The sequence below is a fragment of the Mus pahari genome, chromosome 2 (genome assembly GCF_900095145.1).
Source record: "Mus pahari chromosome 2, PAHARI_EIJ_v1.1, whole genome shotgun sequence".
NCBI classification, from domain to species: Eukaryota; Metazoa; Chordata; class Mammalia; order Rodentia; family Muridae; genus Mus; species Mus pahari.
The window spans coordinates 104327791-104346778 of NC_034591.1; the positions used below are offsets into that span (position 1 = coordinate 104327791).

An 18988-nucleotide genomic window follows, 5' to 3' on the forward strand; every position below is an offset into this window, starting at 1 on the left:
TTGGGTCCTGGGTGGGTACAGATATGCACAGTAGCTTCAGAGACAATGGGTGGACCAAAAATTAGCCACTGCATACTCTCTCCCAGATTCTCCCCACCCTCTTTTCTCCCTTCTCTCCTTTTTCTACACCCTAACAAATTGGAGCCCCATTTTGGCCCAGACCTTTATCAACTGTTCTCTTGTGGCCACAGTGAAGCCTCCCCCCTCCACTTTGACTCTTGCTTCCACTTCAGCTTCTTCAAACACTAGTTCAGATGCTAACCCCGGAGCTGCTGAGCACCTTTTCTTGTCCTCTGTCTGGGGACATGCATCCTGCTCTGCCTGCTGCTGTGGTGCCTCCACCAGCCATAATGTCTGACCTCTCTCCCGCCACATGACTTCCCTGAGTCAGTCCAACTGATGGCTTCGAAAACAATGACGCTCACCCTGCAGAATGCAGGCAGAGATTGGGAAATCGGCTACTGGGACGTCGCCAACTTTTTCTTTTTCAAAGAAATGAAGCATAATAAGATTGAAAAACCAGAATGTGCTGCAGAAAGTGAAAGAAAACGGGGGACTTCGGGTAGGCTGTGCAAGCTCAAGCAGGCGCTGCCACGTTAGAAGGAGCACTTCTTTCTGTGACTTGTAATTCAAAAGGTGACTTAACCAGACAGGTACTCCCTTCTCCTCCACTCTGCCTTTCCAACACACACACACACACACACACACACACACACACACACACACACGCACACATAAACAAACACATGTATATACACTGCACACACTCATATTCACTCACACAGTACACAACCAGGAAAAGCTTACATACTACTGGTATTTTTGGTGCAAATTTAACAAAAAAAAGTAACGTTGTTAGGACAGAAAATGTTAAGTTGTCCTAGCAGGCGCTTCTATGGCTGAACTTCATGTTCTATTTGTTCAGAGATGACCCCATGAAAGCTGCATTGCATCTCCTAGAAGGCTAAAAATGGATGGACCAATGTCACCCAAAGATGCTATGGAAAATTATCACTTGTGGGGAAGTGACATAGGCTGAGGGTCCACAGGACAGAATTTTAAAATAGAGTGTCAACAAAGCAGCTTGTTCACTGAAGGAAATATAGGTATGGTAGACAACAAAAGGTAGACCCTGAGGCCTGTCTCCCCTCCTCAGGTGCTCAAACATGGGAACTGCCCCACACAACCCCAGCTGTAGTCAAACCTAGGCACTGTCCCCACCCCTGCACACCAACCCCCAGACACAGTCAGACTGGGCACTACCCACTCTGCATCGACCTGCTTCCAGACTTTCCGCCAAGCTTGAACATTCAGACCAGGGTCCTTGATTTCTTCACCATGACCACACTGATGTCCTTATGTAGCTGGACACATCATCTGCCATGCCTGCATCTTCTCCGTGCTGCATAAGCTCTTGTCAGACAGTAGTAGGATGTCTTCATTCTTCACACTGACTGGTTTCCATTTCTTTTTCACTTTTATAGCACCAATGAGACAAGCCCCTTTGTACCATCTCTTTTTACACACAACGGAGGGAGAAGATATTGTGAATTTCTGCAGTTCAGTCCTTGTTGGCAATTGCACAGAAATTGACCCTCCATGTGTCCCTTGATTAAGAAATGTGCACCTGAGAGGGGCAGTGTGACAGAGCTCCCCTTTCCTCCTTGAGAACCTGTGGGGGTTTTGGGGTGGTCAGGGGACAGACGCTAAAAAGGAGGTGACATATCAGGTCTAAAGAGGGCAAGTGCCTCACCCCTTATATGGCACCCACCTCACTGTGCTAGGCAGACACAGTGGGGAGGATCAAGGATTTCATTATAGTTGTAATGTATGTAGTAATAAACACAGCACTTTAGAAATACTTATTGTTCCTTTGATTCCCTTTGTTGGCTGTTGGGACCAGTGCAGGATGGAAACTTTTCACCCTGTTGAAAAGTTATTAAGAATTTCAAGATGGTAATAGCAGAGCATACGGCCAAATGCCTTCTCTGAGGGCACCAGTCCCAACCACACAGGCACACACCCAGAAGGACGGCCTTGGTAATGATATTCTTTGCACATCCCTACGGTTTCAGATGTCTCCTTAGTTCGGGGGTGGGGATCAGTCAACTTTATCTATGAAGAACCAGACAGTAATATTTTAGTCCCCCTTGGTACTGGAGGGTGGGCAGGACTTAGGGTCTCCATGTCAACAACTCTGTTTTTTTTTTTTTTTTGTTTTGTTTTTTTTTAAGTATAAAAGCAACATTGAGCCCTAACAAGTGAGCATGATAGTGCTACAACAATCTTTTATTTAGAAAAACATAGACTCAGCCATAGTTTGCCAACCTCTGTCCTAGATGGCCACTTCTTCCATTCTGGATCTTTCTAATTTTTTAAAAAATATATTGTCCTGTCTTCCTCATGACATGCTGCTACAACATGCTGCTACAAGAAACATCACTATCGTCCTGAGCTGAAGGCCTGGGGCTCTTTGCTGCTCCTTTCCAGTTCTTTGTTGCTGAGAACGTGGATGGGAAGCCTTGGGCCTTGGGATACGTGAGGCACTCTCTGTGAACTAATACATATTGCATGGGCATTTAAAAGGAAAGTTTAGTCTCTGAGGGGTATAGGATTTAGAATATATTTATTAAATCAGCCTCATTAATTATTATTCATCTCCCCTCTGTCCTCAGAATGTATAAGTATCCAGAGACATCTTGCAGAGTTAGTGTAGCTGATACCATGGTTTCCACTGTCCCGTGGAAGCCATCTTGGCAGACTCTGTAAGGGTTGACACATGGTGCTGCCCATGGCTTTATCAGGGCTCGGGATCCTACTAGTTTACCACACTGTTACTTTGTTGATATTTGAAATTTAGAACTCAAGGTGTGTATTCAAATTTAGCAGGAAATTTTGTCCATGATCATTCTGTCTTCAGTTGATATGTCGGATGGGTCAGCCTCCTAAACAGACTGAGGTCTCCATCCTTGCCTGCTTCTGTGAGAGTTTAGTACAGAAACCTCCCAGCCCTTGAGGACAGGACAGACCGTGTGTGAGCCTGTGTGTCCAGAACCAAAGGACCCCACTCTCCCAGTCTGCCTCAGGAAATGCAGTGTCTGAAAGGCAGAACATCTCTCCTGAAGGGAACTTGGGGGTAGGGGTGAGGGGTGGGGAACCTATAACAGGAGGTGATTATCATCAAAATATAAGGTATTTTAGGTCATCCATGACCCACCTGGTGGGTCTGGGAGGAAGAGGGTGGGGCCAGAAGCTAACAGCATTTTCTAGCTTAATTAAATGCATTAAGGGAAATTTTGTCTATTTTACACAAAATTGTGTTTTCTCCCATAAAAATCAACCAAGTCTTAAGTTTTGCTCCATAATCATTGGCAACCTTGTTAGGGCCATCACATACTTCTCTCTTTGAGTTTTTGTTTTTACATCTTATTTTAAATGTATTTTCCATTTTGGTATCAATCTACACCTAATCTTTTCAGTAGGGCCCACAGATGGCACATATTTTGAAATTGGCACGTCCAAAGCTAGGTGAGGGATTTAAAAGGCACATTCATTCAAGATCTATAATTACTGAGGTGTTTAGAGCAATAAATATTGCAGAGTAAAAAAAATTAATGCCATTCTGAGTCTTACTTTTGATGGGAAGTAAAGAAATCTATTATCTTTTTATTTTTTTTTATTTTTTGGAAGTATGTAGACTTTTCTACTTACTCATATGTTTTAAGAATTTGTCTAAGATCATGTAATTTGAGAACCATTAAAAATTAATTTGGCGGAGTGCTTGGTGATTCATTTAGACAGAAGCAGCTGATCTCCCTTTAGCTCAGGGAAATCATCTTCTGTCATATTTATTTACTTATTTTTTTTGTGCCCTTCATAAATGTTTCCTCTTCCTAGAAATTAATCTCTCTCTCTCTCTCTCTCTCTCTCTCTCTCTCTCTCTCTCTCTCTNTCTCTCTCTCTCTCTCTCTCTCTCTCTCTCTCTCTCTCTCTGTCTCACACACACACAGACCACACAGACACACACACAGACACACACACAGACACACACACAGACACACACACACACAGACACACAGACACACAGACACACACACAACACACACACAGACACACACAGACACACACACACAGACACACACAGACACAGACACACACACGCACACACACACACATGCACACACACACACACAGACAGGCGCGCGCGCGCACACACACACGCACACACACACACACACACACACACACACACACACACACACACAGTGGTGAACTGTTAGCACTCTAAGCTTCTCCCTCACAATTTTAGTCTCTGAATACTTCCTGCCCTTGGAAGAGTCTCTCCGACCGCCTTTAGATGAGCTGGCCCTACTTTGGGCACTTCTCAGCAATGTGAGCATTATTTCCAAGGACTTTAATATTTAGCGGGGTGTAAGCTTCTCACTCAAAGACTTCACATTTTCTTTCTCATAGACAGTTCTTGTTTGTCAGTGCAGTTGTCAACTGGACATTGAAGATATCAGCGAGACCTTTGTTTCCTTAAAAGGTTTCAGTGGTCGTGTTGGTTCTTATTGTTTAGTTTGTTGGTTGGGTCTGGCTGCTTGCATCTGGCTGTACAGCCCAGATGGGCCTTGAATTCTCTCCATCCTCCTGGCACAGTCTACTGAGAGCCACAATCACAGCTACACACCCCACCCCCAGCAACACTCCTTTTACGCAACAAGCATCACAGTTTAAATGTTTCTGTAAATCTTGATTCATGCTTTGGATGATTTTCATAAAAAACAACAACAACAACGAACCACTCCCCTTTCTAGAATAATCTGTATCTATCTGAAAATGCTTTGATGTTTTCTTCACTTACAAGTGACATCAACAAAATGGTTTTATCCATTATAAAAGATGCGTTTTAGCAATCACATTTTTTGCATTGAATGTTTCAAAGCCCTTGTAGGTAACCTGTGTTTTCTTCTTTTTTTTGTCTTGAAAATTAATTTCTAATTAGAAAAAAAGTCTAGGTATTAGTCTTGTCCAATAAATATTGAATTTTGATTCTCAGTTGAGGGACCTATCCAATCCATATTTTCAGGCTTTCTTAAGTGGAAGAGTTGTCTTCTACTAAGTCTTTAAGTGAGTGACCTGTCCAGACGGTACGTCTGCAATGAGGAGCATGTGGCGCTCTGGGTGCCCATTCCTGTCACCCTTACCATCTTCCCCCTAACTACATCTATCTCCTCCTAAAATTATGACTCCACACCACGCCCTTACAGTGTCACTGTCTACATGGCCAGCTCTGCCTCTCGCTGCTTCCTGACTGCCTCTAACTACTGTCTTATTTTATACTTTATCATCCTAGGTCCCTTGCTTTCCACTTCATAGTTTACCTTCTGTTTCACAAATTCTTGTTTTATATTTTTTTGCCAGATGGAGCTAACCAACTTTCGCTTCCTACTTTTGCCTCAGTGATTTTACTTAATGGCTTATCTTAAGGTGTGAAAAAATCTTTAGGCCCCATCTTCATCCTTGAACTGGAAAGGTAACTGAACTCCAAAGTAAATCAAACGACTGTACACCAGTTTGACCGTGTGTATCCTCTTATGCTCTCAAGCTCCTCCAAGAAGTAACACAGGGAATGTGGTTGGTCTTGATGGGCTAATGTGAACGACGTCTGTCAGGCTAGGGAGAATTGAGGGACTCGCCTCTTGACCTTCACGGTTGATACAAGGAAAAAAACCATCCTAGCCAGGTTTGTTGGTTGGTTCTGGACATATTCACACCACTCCTGCATTCTCTCTTGTTTTCTTGGTCTCTACCCAAGGCTCCCTCATGCTCTATCTGGCCTCCTTCTGGGACCTTATTGCAGCCACATAATCAAAGCCAGAAGTCTCGCATCCCCCTGGAGTTCATGCTGGATAGGACTTAAAGCTACCTGGGCTATTTCCCCTGTGGCATGCCTGCCCTCCACTCTCCCGCACAGCTGCTCTGTGCAGGAATAGCACACTGTGGCATGTAGCCTCCAAGGGAGTTTCGTCCAACCAAGTCCCATTCTTCACTACTTCTTACTTCAAATTTATTTCCAGCTTTGTTCAAGAAGCTCCTTGAAAGTATTTTTCTTTTTCCTTAAACTTGGCAACAGGCTTGAAAACAGACCCTGGCTGACCTCGTTCACACTCCACCCATCTGCCCTGTTTCTCCTATTAATTTCCTACTAGCTTTGTGTGTCACCATCCCTTGGCTGTGATGTAGGCTCTCTAGTCACCTCTCAAGACCTCTGGTGGGAGAATGGGGCACATCTCCGTGATGGTGAGAGGGGCTGGGGTGAAGCTGTCTGTATTTAGCTTCCTTTCCTGAAGTCACAAGCTTTCGTCCCTTTCTCGAATTTCATTGAGTTCATCAGATAGAAACCTTTTAGCTTTTACACTTATGATGCCCCGAGATAACACTTCTAAGAGCCATTCATGTCTTCCTTTCTTTTTTAAAAAATGCATTACATGTACTTCTCTGAGGCAGCACACTTGTGCCACAGTACAAGAGTGGAGATCAGCAGACAGCTTGCAGGAGCTGGTTCTATCCCACCGTGAGTCCCAAGGAACAAAATCAGACAATGTTAGGTTGTCAGGCCAGACAATGAGCACTGCTGGATCTTCTCCTGGTCTTGATGCTTTTGTTTCTTTTTAAACATCTTCTCTGTCTTCATCTTCTTGAGCTTCTTTACAGAATATCATTCATTCAGTCAGCCACACATGCCTGGTCTGCTCTTCGGAATTGACAGGTTAATAACTAAGATTCCTCTAGTACTGCGTACTTAGTAAGCAGCAGGCTCTGTGCTTGGGATCACTGCCATTAAAGTTAGCATTTTGGGTGTGGCCAGCTCTGCTATCTCTGCCCTACTCAGTGATCTGTACATTCCCTGGACCATAATTTGCTCCAAAGCCTAAGACCTCATGAGGCATTTAACCCCATGTCATGACGGCTATGCAATACTGCCTCCCCATGGTGGGGTTAGGAAATGGACAATTGTAGTTCATGGTGAGGAACTTAGACAGTTGAGGATAGCAGGATTTCCATATATTGATATGGAAATACTGGAGTGGGGCTCTAGGGAAAGGCTTAAAATTGGGTCATTTAAAGGGCTGACTGTTGCCCACTTTAAGAGAACGGAGGTCAGTTACAGTTTGTCTTTAATCTGTTCTCTCTTTGATGACAGTTAACAATCACAATCACCCTAAAATTGAAAAGCCAAATGGAGCCAGTTTTGAGAGACCAAGAGGAAGCTATTAATTATACTGGGACAACAAAACCACACCAGGCCTCTCCTGGTCACCTTGGTAACAAGGGTCCTTAGCAACCCCCAGTACTCAGTGACGAATCTCACTTTGTCCTGTTTGTTGTTTGACTGCTGGAGTGCTATGGGATTGGCACTCTCTTCTTCACTGCTTTCCAGCATCATCTGCATAGATGTTCTTGTTTTTTATGGGAGGGGTGACAGCAGATGGATTAAGATGCTGCTTATAAACTGTGCCATCCCTGGAGGCCCTTTGTACTCTAGTGGGGTTTTCCACCAATGAGCACTAGAGGGCGATGGAAAAGATAAAGTGTGGATGAGAAGTTTCCTGACAAACACTAAGGATGCTTCCTTTCCATATATGTTCTGGACCACACGGCTCCTGTCAGAGGGCAGGATTTGTTTGGGTTTGAGAGGCTCTAAACAAGAGAAAAAAATTTTAAGTCAAGATGCAATGCAGAGGGGTGGAGGTTCTTAATTGTTTGGAGGAGTGTATAAGAAGCCCACGGCTAATGTCTTAAGATAAGTGGGCATGACTTAGGTGGAGATGGAGTGGATGACCGATCAGCAGCTGAAGGGTGTGGCTTAGCTGTGGAACTCATAAGGTTAAAAGGTGTGGGATGTGGTAAGAAATGGAACCTGGGAACTACATGGTGACCACAGCAATAAAAGTCACTGGTATTTTACCAAAGCATTCACACTTGGTCCTGAAAGAGCTTTAACTGTGTTCAGAGTGTGCATGAGAGGTGGGGCTTAGGGAAGTCAGTGTCAAGACTAGATGTGTGTTAAAAAACAAAAACCAAACCAAACCCAACCAAACCCAACCAACCAACCAACCAACCAACCAACGGATTGACTTGGTGCTAGCGTTCCAAGAGACAAGATGGATGAAATACAAAAGGAGATCAATTTGGGCAAGATTTCACTGAACTGGTAAAAATGGCGGAGACCTGAGCTAAGGTGACGGCCATGTGGAGAATGGGCAGACCTGGCTTATGGGACGCATCACTCTTTGATATCAGAAGCACAGGAAGAGATGACTCCAGAGGCGAATGTCCCAGATGATCACCCTTCACCTGACTCACCCCTCTCCGACCCCAGTGCTACAGCCCTGTACTGCCCCTCTCCCCACTGCCCTGCCATGCCTGACCGAATTTGAGTACCATTTCTTCTTTTCCTGGGCAACTATTGACAGTCCCTCTGGATTGGACCTTGGCCATCTTTTTCTTCTTCAAATTCCACCTCTTCCTGACATCTTAAAGTCTTTATATTAGTATCTTTATATTAATTATTACCTGCACCCACATCAATAGCTGCCCTTAGGCTAACAATATTCAAAGCTTTATTTTCAGTCCTAAGGCTCCAGGGAAGCCGCCTGCTCAGCGTCTCCACCCAAATGCCCTACATGCTCAGACTCTCCCCATCCATCCGTGACAAGATTCTCTCGCTTTCTGAAACTTGCTTCTTCACACACAGCCAGCCAACTGCTCAAGTCTTGCTCCTCAAAACAAAAAGTTTTCAGTTTCCCTTATTCTTTCATCTCTACAAAAACAGGTGATCGATATATATCCAATCGAGACATACACTGGCCACCATGTTCTCAGAAACTCCCAATCTTAAAAAAAAAAAGAAAGAAAGAAAGAAAGAAAGAAATTAATCACTAATCCCCAAACTTACTTCAGGAGGGATAGAATGCAAATTCTTTCTAAGGCTTTTCTCTGTCACACCCACAGGGCAGAGTCTGTGCCACTTGGCTTTCTTGTACATTGCTTCTTTAACATCTGACAAAAATCTTGCTCAATTGCCATATTCCTGGTCCAAAGTGAAAGTCCCTCTCCTATCAATCACGTGATTCCACGATCAGTCTCTCCAGTGTTATCTGCTCCATGGAAACCTGAGCTCCCTGAGAGCTGGACATATCGTGGGCTCTACAATTCCTAAGGCTTAGCATAGTTTTATAAATACTGACTAGAAATGACAGCACCCGTGAGCCAGGAGAAATGGCACAAGCCTATGACCCCAGCACCTCACAGAAGTTGGAGTGCCAGGAGTTGAAGGGCCAGCTTGGGTTACATGAATTCCTGTCACAACACACACACACACACACACACACACACACACACACACGGCGGATGGGGGAAGGAAAAAGGAAAAGGTGGAGGAAGGGGGAAGAGGAAGAAAAATAAACAGATATGATATGCCCTTTATCCTGGCCAGATGATCTCATTGCTTGGAAGATAGGGAGGAATCGCTTGTTAGAGGACCACAGCATTTCTCTTGGGCTAGTTGTCACCAACAGCGCCATGATCACTGATGTCATCATCACGGCTGTCCACCATGACCATTATCACCCCATCACTACCAGCATCATGTCCGCCATCATCTCTTTCACCAGCACCACTATGATCAGCCACATGACAATCATGCCATTATCATCATTACCAACTCTATAACCACAACCTTTGTCATGAACTGTCACTACTACTATCACCATCCTTGTCATTATTATCACCACCATCATCCCATCACTTTCATCTCTCTCACCACTACCCGTCACATCACCATATCACCACCATCATCCTTATCAGCATCAACATCAGCACCTCCATCTTTATCACTCATCATCTGGTATGCATTCGCCAAATGCTGATTAAAGATTTTAATCTTTAGAACATTTCTGTGAGCAGAGACTTTAATACCTATTTTATTAACAGGACAAACCAAGCTTCAGAGAGATTAACTGATTTAAAATCCCAAGTTCATAGTGTTTGGTCAAACTTTGAGGTGAGGTTTGAAACTGGAGTTGTCTGCTTCCAAAGTTGCCCTTCATAACCCCTACAAGTGAGGCTTGGTTTTCCCCTATCCTGCAGGAAGCACCCACGGTTCCTTCTGGAGTCTTGATGGGAAAGGAGCCAAGGTAATGAGCATCATGGCTGGTATGTGTGTGCACAACACAAGATTTGTCAACACTGACGGACAAGACATGGCCTTGCTGCTACACCAGCTCTCCTCCTCCACATCACATTGGCCTCTCTCATCCGAGCAAGAATTCTTCCTGGAGTTCAGTTAGGAGAGGGACACTGCCTTGGCTTCCAGCAAGGAGGAAGGCCACTGTCACTGAGCTGTGTGGCAGCTGTTCTTGTCTTTCTGCTCAGCCTCACACGTACTGTGAGAGTGAGGGACTCATACCACAATCATCTCGGGAGTGTGCCCAGTGAAGCCTGTGGACCGAGGGTAGGCGGGACCCACTGCCTTAGCATACTCCCTTCCACGGTCGGCCTTTCTCATTGGTCCACTTCCTCCTGATGGCTGCTTCTCCTGCTTGGATGAATCCTTTTGTACTAGGAATCAACAAGCTTTTAAATTTTTTTAAAATTAATTAATTAGTTTTGTTGGGGGCAGGGGGTAGGTTTCTGAGTAGATGTCTTGTGCCCCCTGTGTAGTGCCTGCAGAGGCCAAAGAGCATCAGAATCCTTAGGAGTGGAGTTACAGACAACTGTGAGCCACCATGTGGGTGCTGGAAGTCTAACCCAGCTCTTCTGCAAGAGCACCGAGTATTCTTAACCACGAGGCCGTCTCTCCAGCCTCAGAGGCAGCAAGCTCGGTGTGTGTTGCTTTGCTTTTCAACCTTTATCAAGGATTCTTCCCAAAGTGGAGCCTCTACTTGGTGGCTCTTAGAAATCAGTGTAGAGGCAATCTATTAATTTTTTGGCTATCACAGTGATCAGGAAGAATCATGACATTAACAATTAATTAATTAATGATATTTAATACCCTCATTCCTTCATAACGAAACACTATCTCACTGAATATGACAATTGCATCTTCATCAAGACACACGGGTGGGAACCAGACACTCCAAAGTCACACTCTGAATTGGGCTCTGTGTAGGAACTCTTAACACTGTTGCCTCAGTGGAGGAAGACGTCACTGGCTGTCCAGCCTGTCAAATCCCCTTAGATCCCACCAACTACGTACAGAGGAGTTCTTGTCCTTCACATACACTCACGGAACACTTAGACGGCAGAGAACCACGTCTGGCATCTCACTCCCTGTTCCACCTAATCATGGTGTAGCCTGTCACTGAGGTTTGCAGGCTGCTCATCACCAGCTTGCCCTGACTGATTTAATGTTCTTAATACCCGTGGCATTAAAGGTTTTCTCTTAAGTATGGAGGGATTGGGGAAGGGAAGAATGGAAGGGCGTCTCCACCTCCCAGGAAGATCTGAAGTGCTATGCCGGCAGTGACTTCTGATTGATCAATATACCCCAGATCCAGCTCCAAACTGACCCCTCCCGACGCGTTGGCTCCATATCCCACTGTAGCTGCTATTCTTGCTTACGAAGGCCTACAGACTATGTAATTATGCTTGCAGTAGAGACTGTGAATGCCCACATGTATCTGGCATTTCTTCCCCCTGGTGTACATTCCTTCAGTCCCTTTGCACAAGGTGAGGTCACATGACCAGTTTGGGCCAGTGGGCTGCGAGTGGGAGGATTTGAGTCACTTCCCTCCTCTGACATTGGTTTCCTCTGCAGCTGTGATGGAGAAGGGTCTCTCCAAGAGCCCTAGCTCCCAGGCCAGCCCTGAGTGTAGCCCGCGACTAAGACTTGAAGGTTACTCGTTACCACAGCATAACCTAGCTTGTCTCCTGACTGATTTCATGATCTTTTGACTTCTTAACCTTTGCACCTTTCGAGGAAATCATGGGGTTGAGGTTGGCTTTACCACTTAAAGTAGTCTCACCCTTCACTTCAGTTTCGCCACCAGTGAAGCGGCAACAGTGACTGTTCAGATGTTACGGGGACTGCAAAGGCTAAACAGGCTTGTACAGGCACCATTTATGCCACAGAGCCTGGCAGGGAGCCAGGCTGTGACTGCCACTTGTTATTCTCCCTGCTGTTCTAAACTTGACTTTTCCCGCCCTGCCCCAAATCCACACTGGAGCCCTCAGCTTTTGAATCCCAGAGTCCTTCTAATGTCCTCTGCCTAAAAGGCCACCAGTCCAGACAGCTTCCGGCTTCAGCCTTCTTTGCACCTCCCGAGACAGGACGTGGCTGGCTGTAGGCACTGTGCTATCCGGACTTTCATTGCTGGGCCAAGAGCTTCACTCACTTTGATCACTATTGAGAACATATCTACGCCAAGTACATGAAAAGAATAAGCCAAGTGTAATGGAAGAAATCGAATGACTTTTTCAATGAGAACCTGGCATGTCTGAAAAACATGTCAAAATGTCCAAATATCCTCTTTTTCTTGAGTTATGGAATAATTAAATTAGTACAAGTGACTAAGTCTGGTCTCTTGTTCTGATATCCAAAACCCATTTATGTTAGCATAACACATAAAGCAAGTCTAATCTGCATTTGTGTGTCAGCGCTGTCATCCAAGGGATGCCAGAGTTTGTCCCTAGAGTGCTAGGAGATGATTACAGGTTATAATTATAGGTCAGATGTCTTCTCCCAGCCCCCTGGACTCTATTCTCAGTGCAACTCCAAGCTTTCCCAGGTCTCCAGAGTTAAGAATAGTAGAGATAAAGTATTTACCCAGACAGAAACTCAAAACCAACCCTTTCATTGTCCTTAGTTTTTGTCTACACACTGAGCCTTCCTATTTGCAGACAGTCTTACCAACTAATAGGCCCTCTTCAAACCTGGAACCAAACTACTGGGACATTTGAACAAAGTAAAATCCTGGCCCTGGAGAGAAGTCCATCCTGGTGTCTTTTAAGGGTACTGTTGCGCTTGTCCAAGGTATGCTCTAATGCACCCCGCTCCCCTCCCTTGGCTCTAACTTTACATTCTCCTTCTAAAGAACCTTCCAAGGCATTTCAGAAAGCAAGCTACATCTGTGTGCCTTGACACATTTGCAAACTTAAATTTCCCTTTTCTGTCAAATTCAATCTGAACAAGCTACTAACTCATTGGACCTTTAAGTGCAGAATACTGATCACACCCCCGAGTGTGAATCACCACCCCTAGGTCTCTGGGAGGTGGGAACGGTGTTGGCAGGAGCATGGAGAATTTCCCACCAGCAGCAACTGATGAACGGTGGTCTAACAGCTGCTCCATAATTAGGCAGTCTTTAACTGCTTGGGTTCCATGATTTACTGAAACTCTGGTGCAGGGCTTTTCAATTCCTGGAACCCACTAGATCTCACTGACTGCACAGTCATGTGCTTCGTATTACAACCCAATGGTGCTGGGTAGAGATGAGCAGAAGGGACCAGGCTGGGAGTTGGGAGCAGGAAAGTCCTGCTCTGTTTCTTTGCCAGGATCTAGTTGTGATTCTGGGCAGTTCTAACCCAGGGTGGTAGTGAACAAAACTTTCTCCCACCTACAGAATAGGGATCAACCTGTCTACCTACCAGCCAGAGCTCCTCTGTCCCTTGTGAATGCATGTGGGACTGGGAAGCTCACTGAACTTCATACTCTCAAATTTTCCTGTGTAAATTAGCTGTTAGAAACCCAGGACTCTTCCAGGAAAACAATACTCTACCTAGTGAGGTTCCAGTCTAGGATGACAAGCATCAATCTGCATCCATTACTCACGTGTCCATGTCCCTGGGCTGCCACACTCCCTCACAGCCCTGCAGATCAGTACCACCTTGGACTGCCCAATGGGCATTTGAGAAAGTGAGCTTCCTTAGTTTGGGGGAGAAGAGATAGAGACACTGGTTGAAGAAAAAGTCTTGCCCTGTAGTCCCCACCCTTCACCCCGTGGTCTCTTCTCAGCATTCTGCTTTTGAAGTTTTCATGGCACATGTATCATTGCCAGTGCTTCCCTGAGACCGGAGATGGAAAATCCTCCATCTCCTTCTACATAAAGAAGATTAATATGTGGCATGAAAATGTGCATTTCAGTGTCAAAGGACCCTCCCAGGAAGGAACAGTGCATCCATGTCCATGGTGGGTCCTGGAGACTCACAGGAGACTCGAGAGAGACTCCGCTGCTCCTCTCTAGATGGGGCCTTCCTAGGCTGACTTTTCAAATCCCTGATTGAATTCCCAGCAAACGACTCTTCCCAACTCTAACCAGAAAAGCATGTTTATATAAACATGAAATTCCATCAGTGTAGAGCCCTGTGCGGCCCAGTTGCCAGAGCTCTTAATAACGCCCTATTGTGTTACTGTGGTGTTCTAGGTTATCATTATACGGTCTTTGCTCCTGGTTGAGAAAATATGACGTTCCATTAACTATATAATCTGGGCTCCCTCCAGGCCAGAGATGCATCCTGCTCAGAGCTGAAATGAGCCGAGCTTTAAAAATGCCCCTGACTGCAGGAGGCGAAGACATTGCAGAGGTGGGGACAGTAGCCACAGACTCTTTCCCTGTGACCACTGTTCTGCCTGTAGCCAGTACCCCAGCAGCCAAGGGTCTCCTCTCCGAGGCCCAAACACAAACCCAGTCAGCATTCTTTCCCTTCCCACTTTGCTGCGGTCTGTTGGTCGGTCGTGTGATGCACAGCAGTGTCTGGGGAGCTCCTTTCCAGGACAGAGGACTTTGTCTGCAGGGACTCCCTGCTGCCTGCTTGCCATGCCTGCCTACTGGCCCATCCTCCAGCTCTGGACTTAGAAATCACATGGACTCGCCCTCGTTGTAGGTGCAAGCTGGAGGTGTGCATATGACGTAGACATGCTAGCAAGCTTTCATTCAGCACAAAAATACCCAAGAAAGACAAGGATAGGAACTCAGAGAGGCTTAGGATTAAGTGTGTGTGTGTGTGTGTGAGGGGGGGGGGGCAAAGCTTCTTTTTTAATAGTGAGGGGCTGAGAACTCAGCCCACTGACCACAGTCCCTCTCCACACATTTTGTGGAGAAGTCAAAATCACATTTTGTTAAATATAAAACCAGTATGTTTACTGTAGGGAAATTTGGAAATTCAGAAGTTAAAACTATTAGCTTCTGGAGAGGAATGCTAGCTATCTTAATAGTAAGTAAGCGCGCGCACACACACACACACACACACACACACACACACACACACTGGTATCAGCTTTGTTTTGCTCTGTTCTCAGTTGGAATCGAGTTACTTAGCTCAGGTTGGCCTTGGTCTCCCAAGTGCTGGCATCAAGCCTGGCCTCGCTCCTTACAAAGGTGGAATGCACACGATGTTTGGAAACATAATAGTATAAGTATTATATATTTCTCCTAAAATAACTTGTAAACATGCACAATCTGCAATGAGTGTACAGCACTCTGCATATTTCATGTCTTACTAAAATCCCATTGTTGGACATTTAGATAATTCTCAGCTTTTTACTATAAACAGCACTACCATAGACACACAGTAAGGGAGTCTTTTTCTAATGCATTTTTCCCCCTTAAGATAAAGACGTGTTGGATGAAAAAGAAGAACCTTCGCTGTGTTAGAAGCACATGATACTTTCTGCCGATGCATCTTGTCATCTGCGTCACTCATATGGCAGCCACATGTGACTACTTAATTTAAACAAAATTAAAAGTTCACGTCCTCATTTGCACGGGGGACACACATGGCAAGTAGCTACTGTTCTGGAGAGCAGGAACATGAAGCACTTCTACCCTTCTAGAAAATTCTACCATGCAGTTCAAATCCACAAAGACTACCAGTTCACACTGTCCTGAGCAAGGCAGGACACAGGTGGCCACTGCTGCACACTGAAATGCCTTAAAAGCCTCGGCCAGCACAATAGCACACTGTCCCCTCCCTGCTTCCTTAAATGCTAACGAGTCAGAATGTTTCTGTTCATATGTTAGCTTTAACACATAGTTTTCTTTGGAAATTAAGACATAATAAAGCTATTTTCTAATTTTATTTATTTTCCAAGACCAGTCTTCAGAGAGTAAATTAGACTGCAAACGCTTTAGCACCTTGTTGCATCTCACTTGTGCTATCGGCATGCCCAGAAGATCACAGAGCTTATGTATTCAAATCCCCCGAGAGTCTTCTTCCTGGCTTCTGTGTCCCTGTCACTCTCTATAAGATGTAATAAGATGTAAGCCTAAGCTTACACGGATAGTCCTTGTCCACATACTCTTTGAACTTTTCCAAACCGTTTTCAGTGATGTGCCTTCTAGTACAGTTAAATTTTTGCAGAGAAAGCATGTCTTCACTATTTTTTTTTTCAAAAAAGAAGAAGAAGAGGAGGAGGAGGAGGGGGAGGAGAAGGAGGAGGAAGAAGAGGAAGAAGAAGAAGAAGAAGAAGAAGAAGAAGAAGAAGAAGAAGAAGAAGAAGAAGAGAAGAAGAAGAAAAAAAAGAAAGAAAAAAATCTAACTGCTGATTTAGTTGTGCCCCCTTCAGAAATGACCCTAAAATGATTCTACTGAATCCCTTCCATCACCTGAAGAAATTCCATTTATAAGTTGGACCAAAAATTCAGTCCAAATTCTAGATTTCAGCCACCAGGTTATGCTCACAGCACCAAGGCAGTCCTCTGGGGAGATGGTGCTTTTGTTTGTTCAAGTGGCCCTGTGGGTCTCTTGGAATTTCTTGAGCTATGGTTTTTGTTGGTGTTGTTTGTCGTTTGAGACAGTCTCAGGCAACCCAGGTTGGCTTCATTAAGTAGCCTAGGAACCCAGAATCACTTTGACCTCCTCCCAACTGCAGGCAGGGCTTACAGGCATGCACCAGCACCAGCACCAGCACCAGCACCAGCACCAGCACCAGCACCAGCACCATCGCAGTGAGCTTATGGGTTTTTTTGTGGTGCTGGGGCCTTATACGTTCTAGGCAAGCATCCTGCTAACTGAGGCACAGATCCAGCCCCCAATTCCCCTTAGAGGGGTACAATGGGGAGCATCTTTACTTCCAGACACAGTCCCAGAGGCTCCCCAACCCAGGGGCTCCAGTTCCCACCTGCTAAAGGAACAAAAGATTTTCCATTTCTTAGCCCAGGCCTGAATTTTTCAGTATCCACCTTCTCCTAAATCTGTAAGAAAGAGACCTCGCTTTTTATCCAAACTATCTGGAGCTCAAAACAGCCTCTACGGAAAAAGCAAATCCCCGCAGCAACTGTGAAGCACATTTGGTGTCCCGCGGCCAGCTTATTTTTCAGGACTCTTGTTCCAACTCCCAAATACTTTCCAGTCTGTGAAAGTCACCTCCCCACCACGGTAACTGCAGCGCCTCTCCTGGCACTGGTGCAGATCTAAGGAGCCCGGATCTTGAGGGACTTTTTATTGTTGTAGCTGCTTTTCAGCAGAGCGCATGAAGCTTACTGGAGTAACTGTGGCTTGGCAACCCTGTGGGGATCTGGAAAGTGTCGAACTGGACTTAACTCAGTTCTTCCTTGAGCAAAGTTCGTTTTAATAAGGAGTAATCTTGCTGGTTTCCCTGGCAGCCCATCAGTCAAAAACCAACAGCCCAAATTTATCTACACCTCAGTTCTAAAGGCAAGGCGTGCTGGAGACATTTGCCAGCATTTGAAAACATTTTTGGTTAACACCAATCAGGCGGAAGAGTGGTCTTGTGGCTGGCTTCTGTCTATAGGGTAGGGGGCAGAATGGTGCTTAGAGCCCTTAATCGGATGGTGAAGTCTGCACAAAAACTAGTTGGAACCCCAGAGATGGAGAATCTGTGCCTTGGACTTTCACAAGTGCCCAGGGTCAACAGGCATCATGCCACGAGAACAAAGACTGCATTTTTACGTTTTGTAAAAAGAGGTGGCTAATTTTGAAGAACATCCTTGTCTCCAACTTTGGAAGTGTCTGCAAATTCTACTTCTGGTTGCAATTCCTTCTCCCCAAGGTGGGAAGCAATAAGATAAATAGAGCCAACTGCATCCTCCCTGAACTTGCAAGCTCCGGGCCAGAGACAGCAAAAGCAGGCTAAGCAGTTCAGACGCCCCGCAGCTGAGGACCGGCGGCCAGCTGTGGTGCGCCCTAGGGACCGCCCGCTCCAGAGCAGCATCCTCCAGGCACTTACTTGTCCAGGATGAAGTAGAGGTCGAATCCTCCGTAGCAAGCTGGTCCCCCGTCCTCGCGGCGGCCCCCGTGTCCGGCGCACACGAGCACGAGTGCAGCCACGCAGAGTCCCCGCAGGCCCGCACCCAGGCTCCCCGCGCGGTCCATGCTGCAGCCGGAGCGCTGGCCTCGCTGGCGTCCGTGGGACATCAGGGGCGCGCCATACGCGGCCTGGGCTCTGGTCAGGTCCCCAGGCTCTCTGCAAACGCCCGGAAGCAATTGTCCAAAGAAGTTCAAGGATTTCGCTTTGGTTTCCGCTGGTTCTGAGCCGGGGTTTCGAGTTTCAGGGACCCAGGGCGCTCTGCTCTGTAGAGCTGCCGGGATAGGGCCACCAGGCCGCTCCCAGGCTGCGCTTGAAGCTTTGCAGTCGAAGCAGTTCCGTCCCGACGGCTCTTTGTCCTAGATTTTAAGTATGATGGGGTGGGTTTTCAAATTGTTCTCGGTTGGGGCAGTGCGTTGTCTTTGCTCCCTCCCTCTCCCCTCCTTTCTTTTTTTTTTTTTTTTAGGCAAGTTTTTTTTTTTTTTTTTTTGGTGTGTGTGTGAAAAAANTCCCCTCCTTTTTTTTTTTTTTTTTTTTTGGTGTGTGTGTGAAAAAAGTCCAAAGAGTGCCATCTTGTGGCCAAGGGCGGTGAAAATTTTGGGGTCCCCTAGACCTTGGCTGGGGCGGAATTGGGTGGGAACTTTTGGCAGGGGAAAAATCTTAAAGAGATTTCAGGTGAGCTGCACACCTTTAATCTTTCCTTTTCGTCTCCTTTCT

General features: G+C 45.8%; 1 protein-coding gene across 1 annotated transcript in view; it reads right to left on the reverse strand.

The window, feature by feature from the left end:
* Antxr1 (ANTXR cell adhesion molecule 1) overlaps window positions 1–18687 on the reverse strand; it is a 196246-nt gene extending 177559 nt beyond the window's left edge. The window contains exon 1 of the mRNA XM_029535282.1: window positions 18194–18687. Coding sequence (XP_029391142.1) covers window positions 18194–18381 — 188 coding nt within the window. The 5' untranslated portion in view covers window positions 18382–18687. The remainder of the gene's footprint in view (window positions 1–18193) is intronic.
* Window positions 18688–18988: the final 301 nt, after the last annotated feature.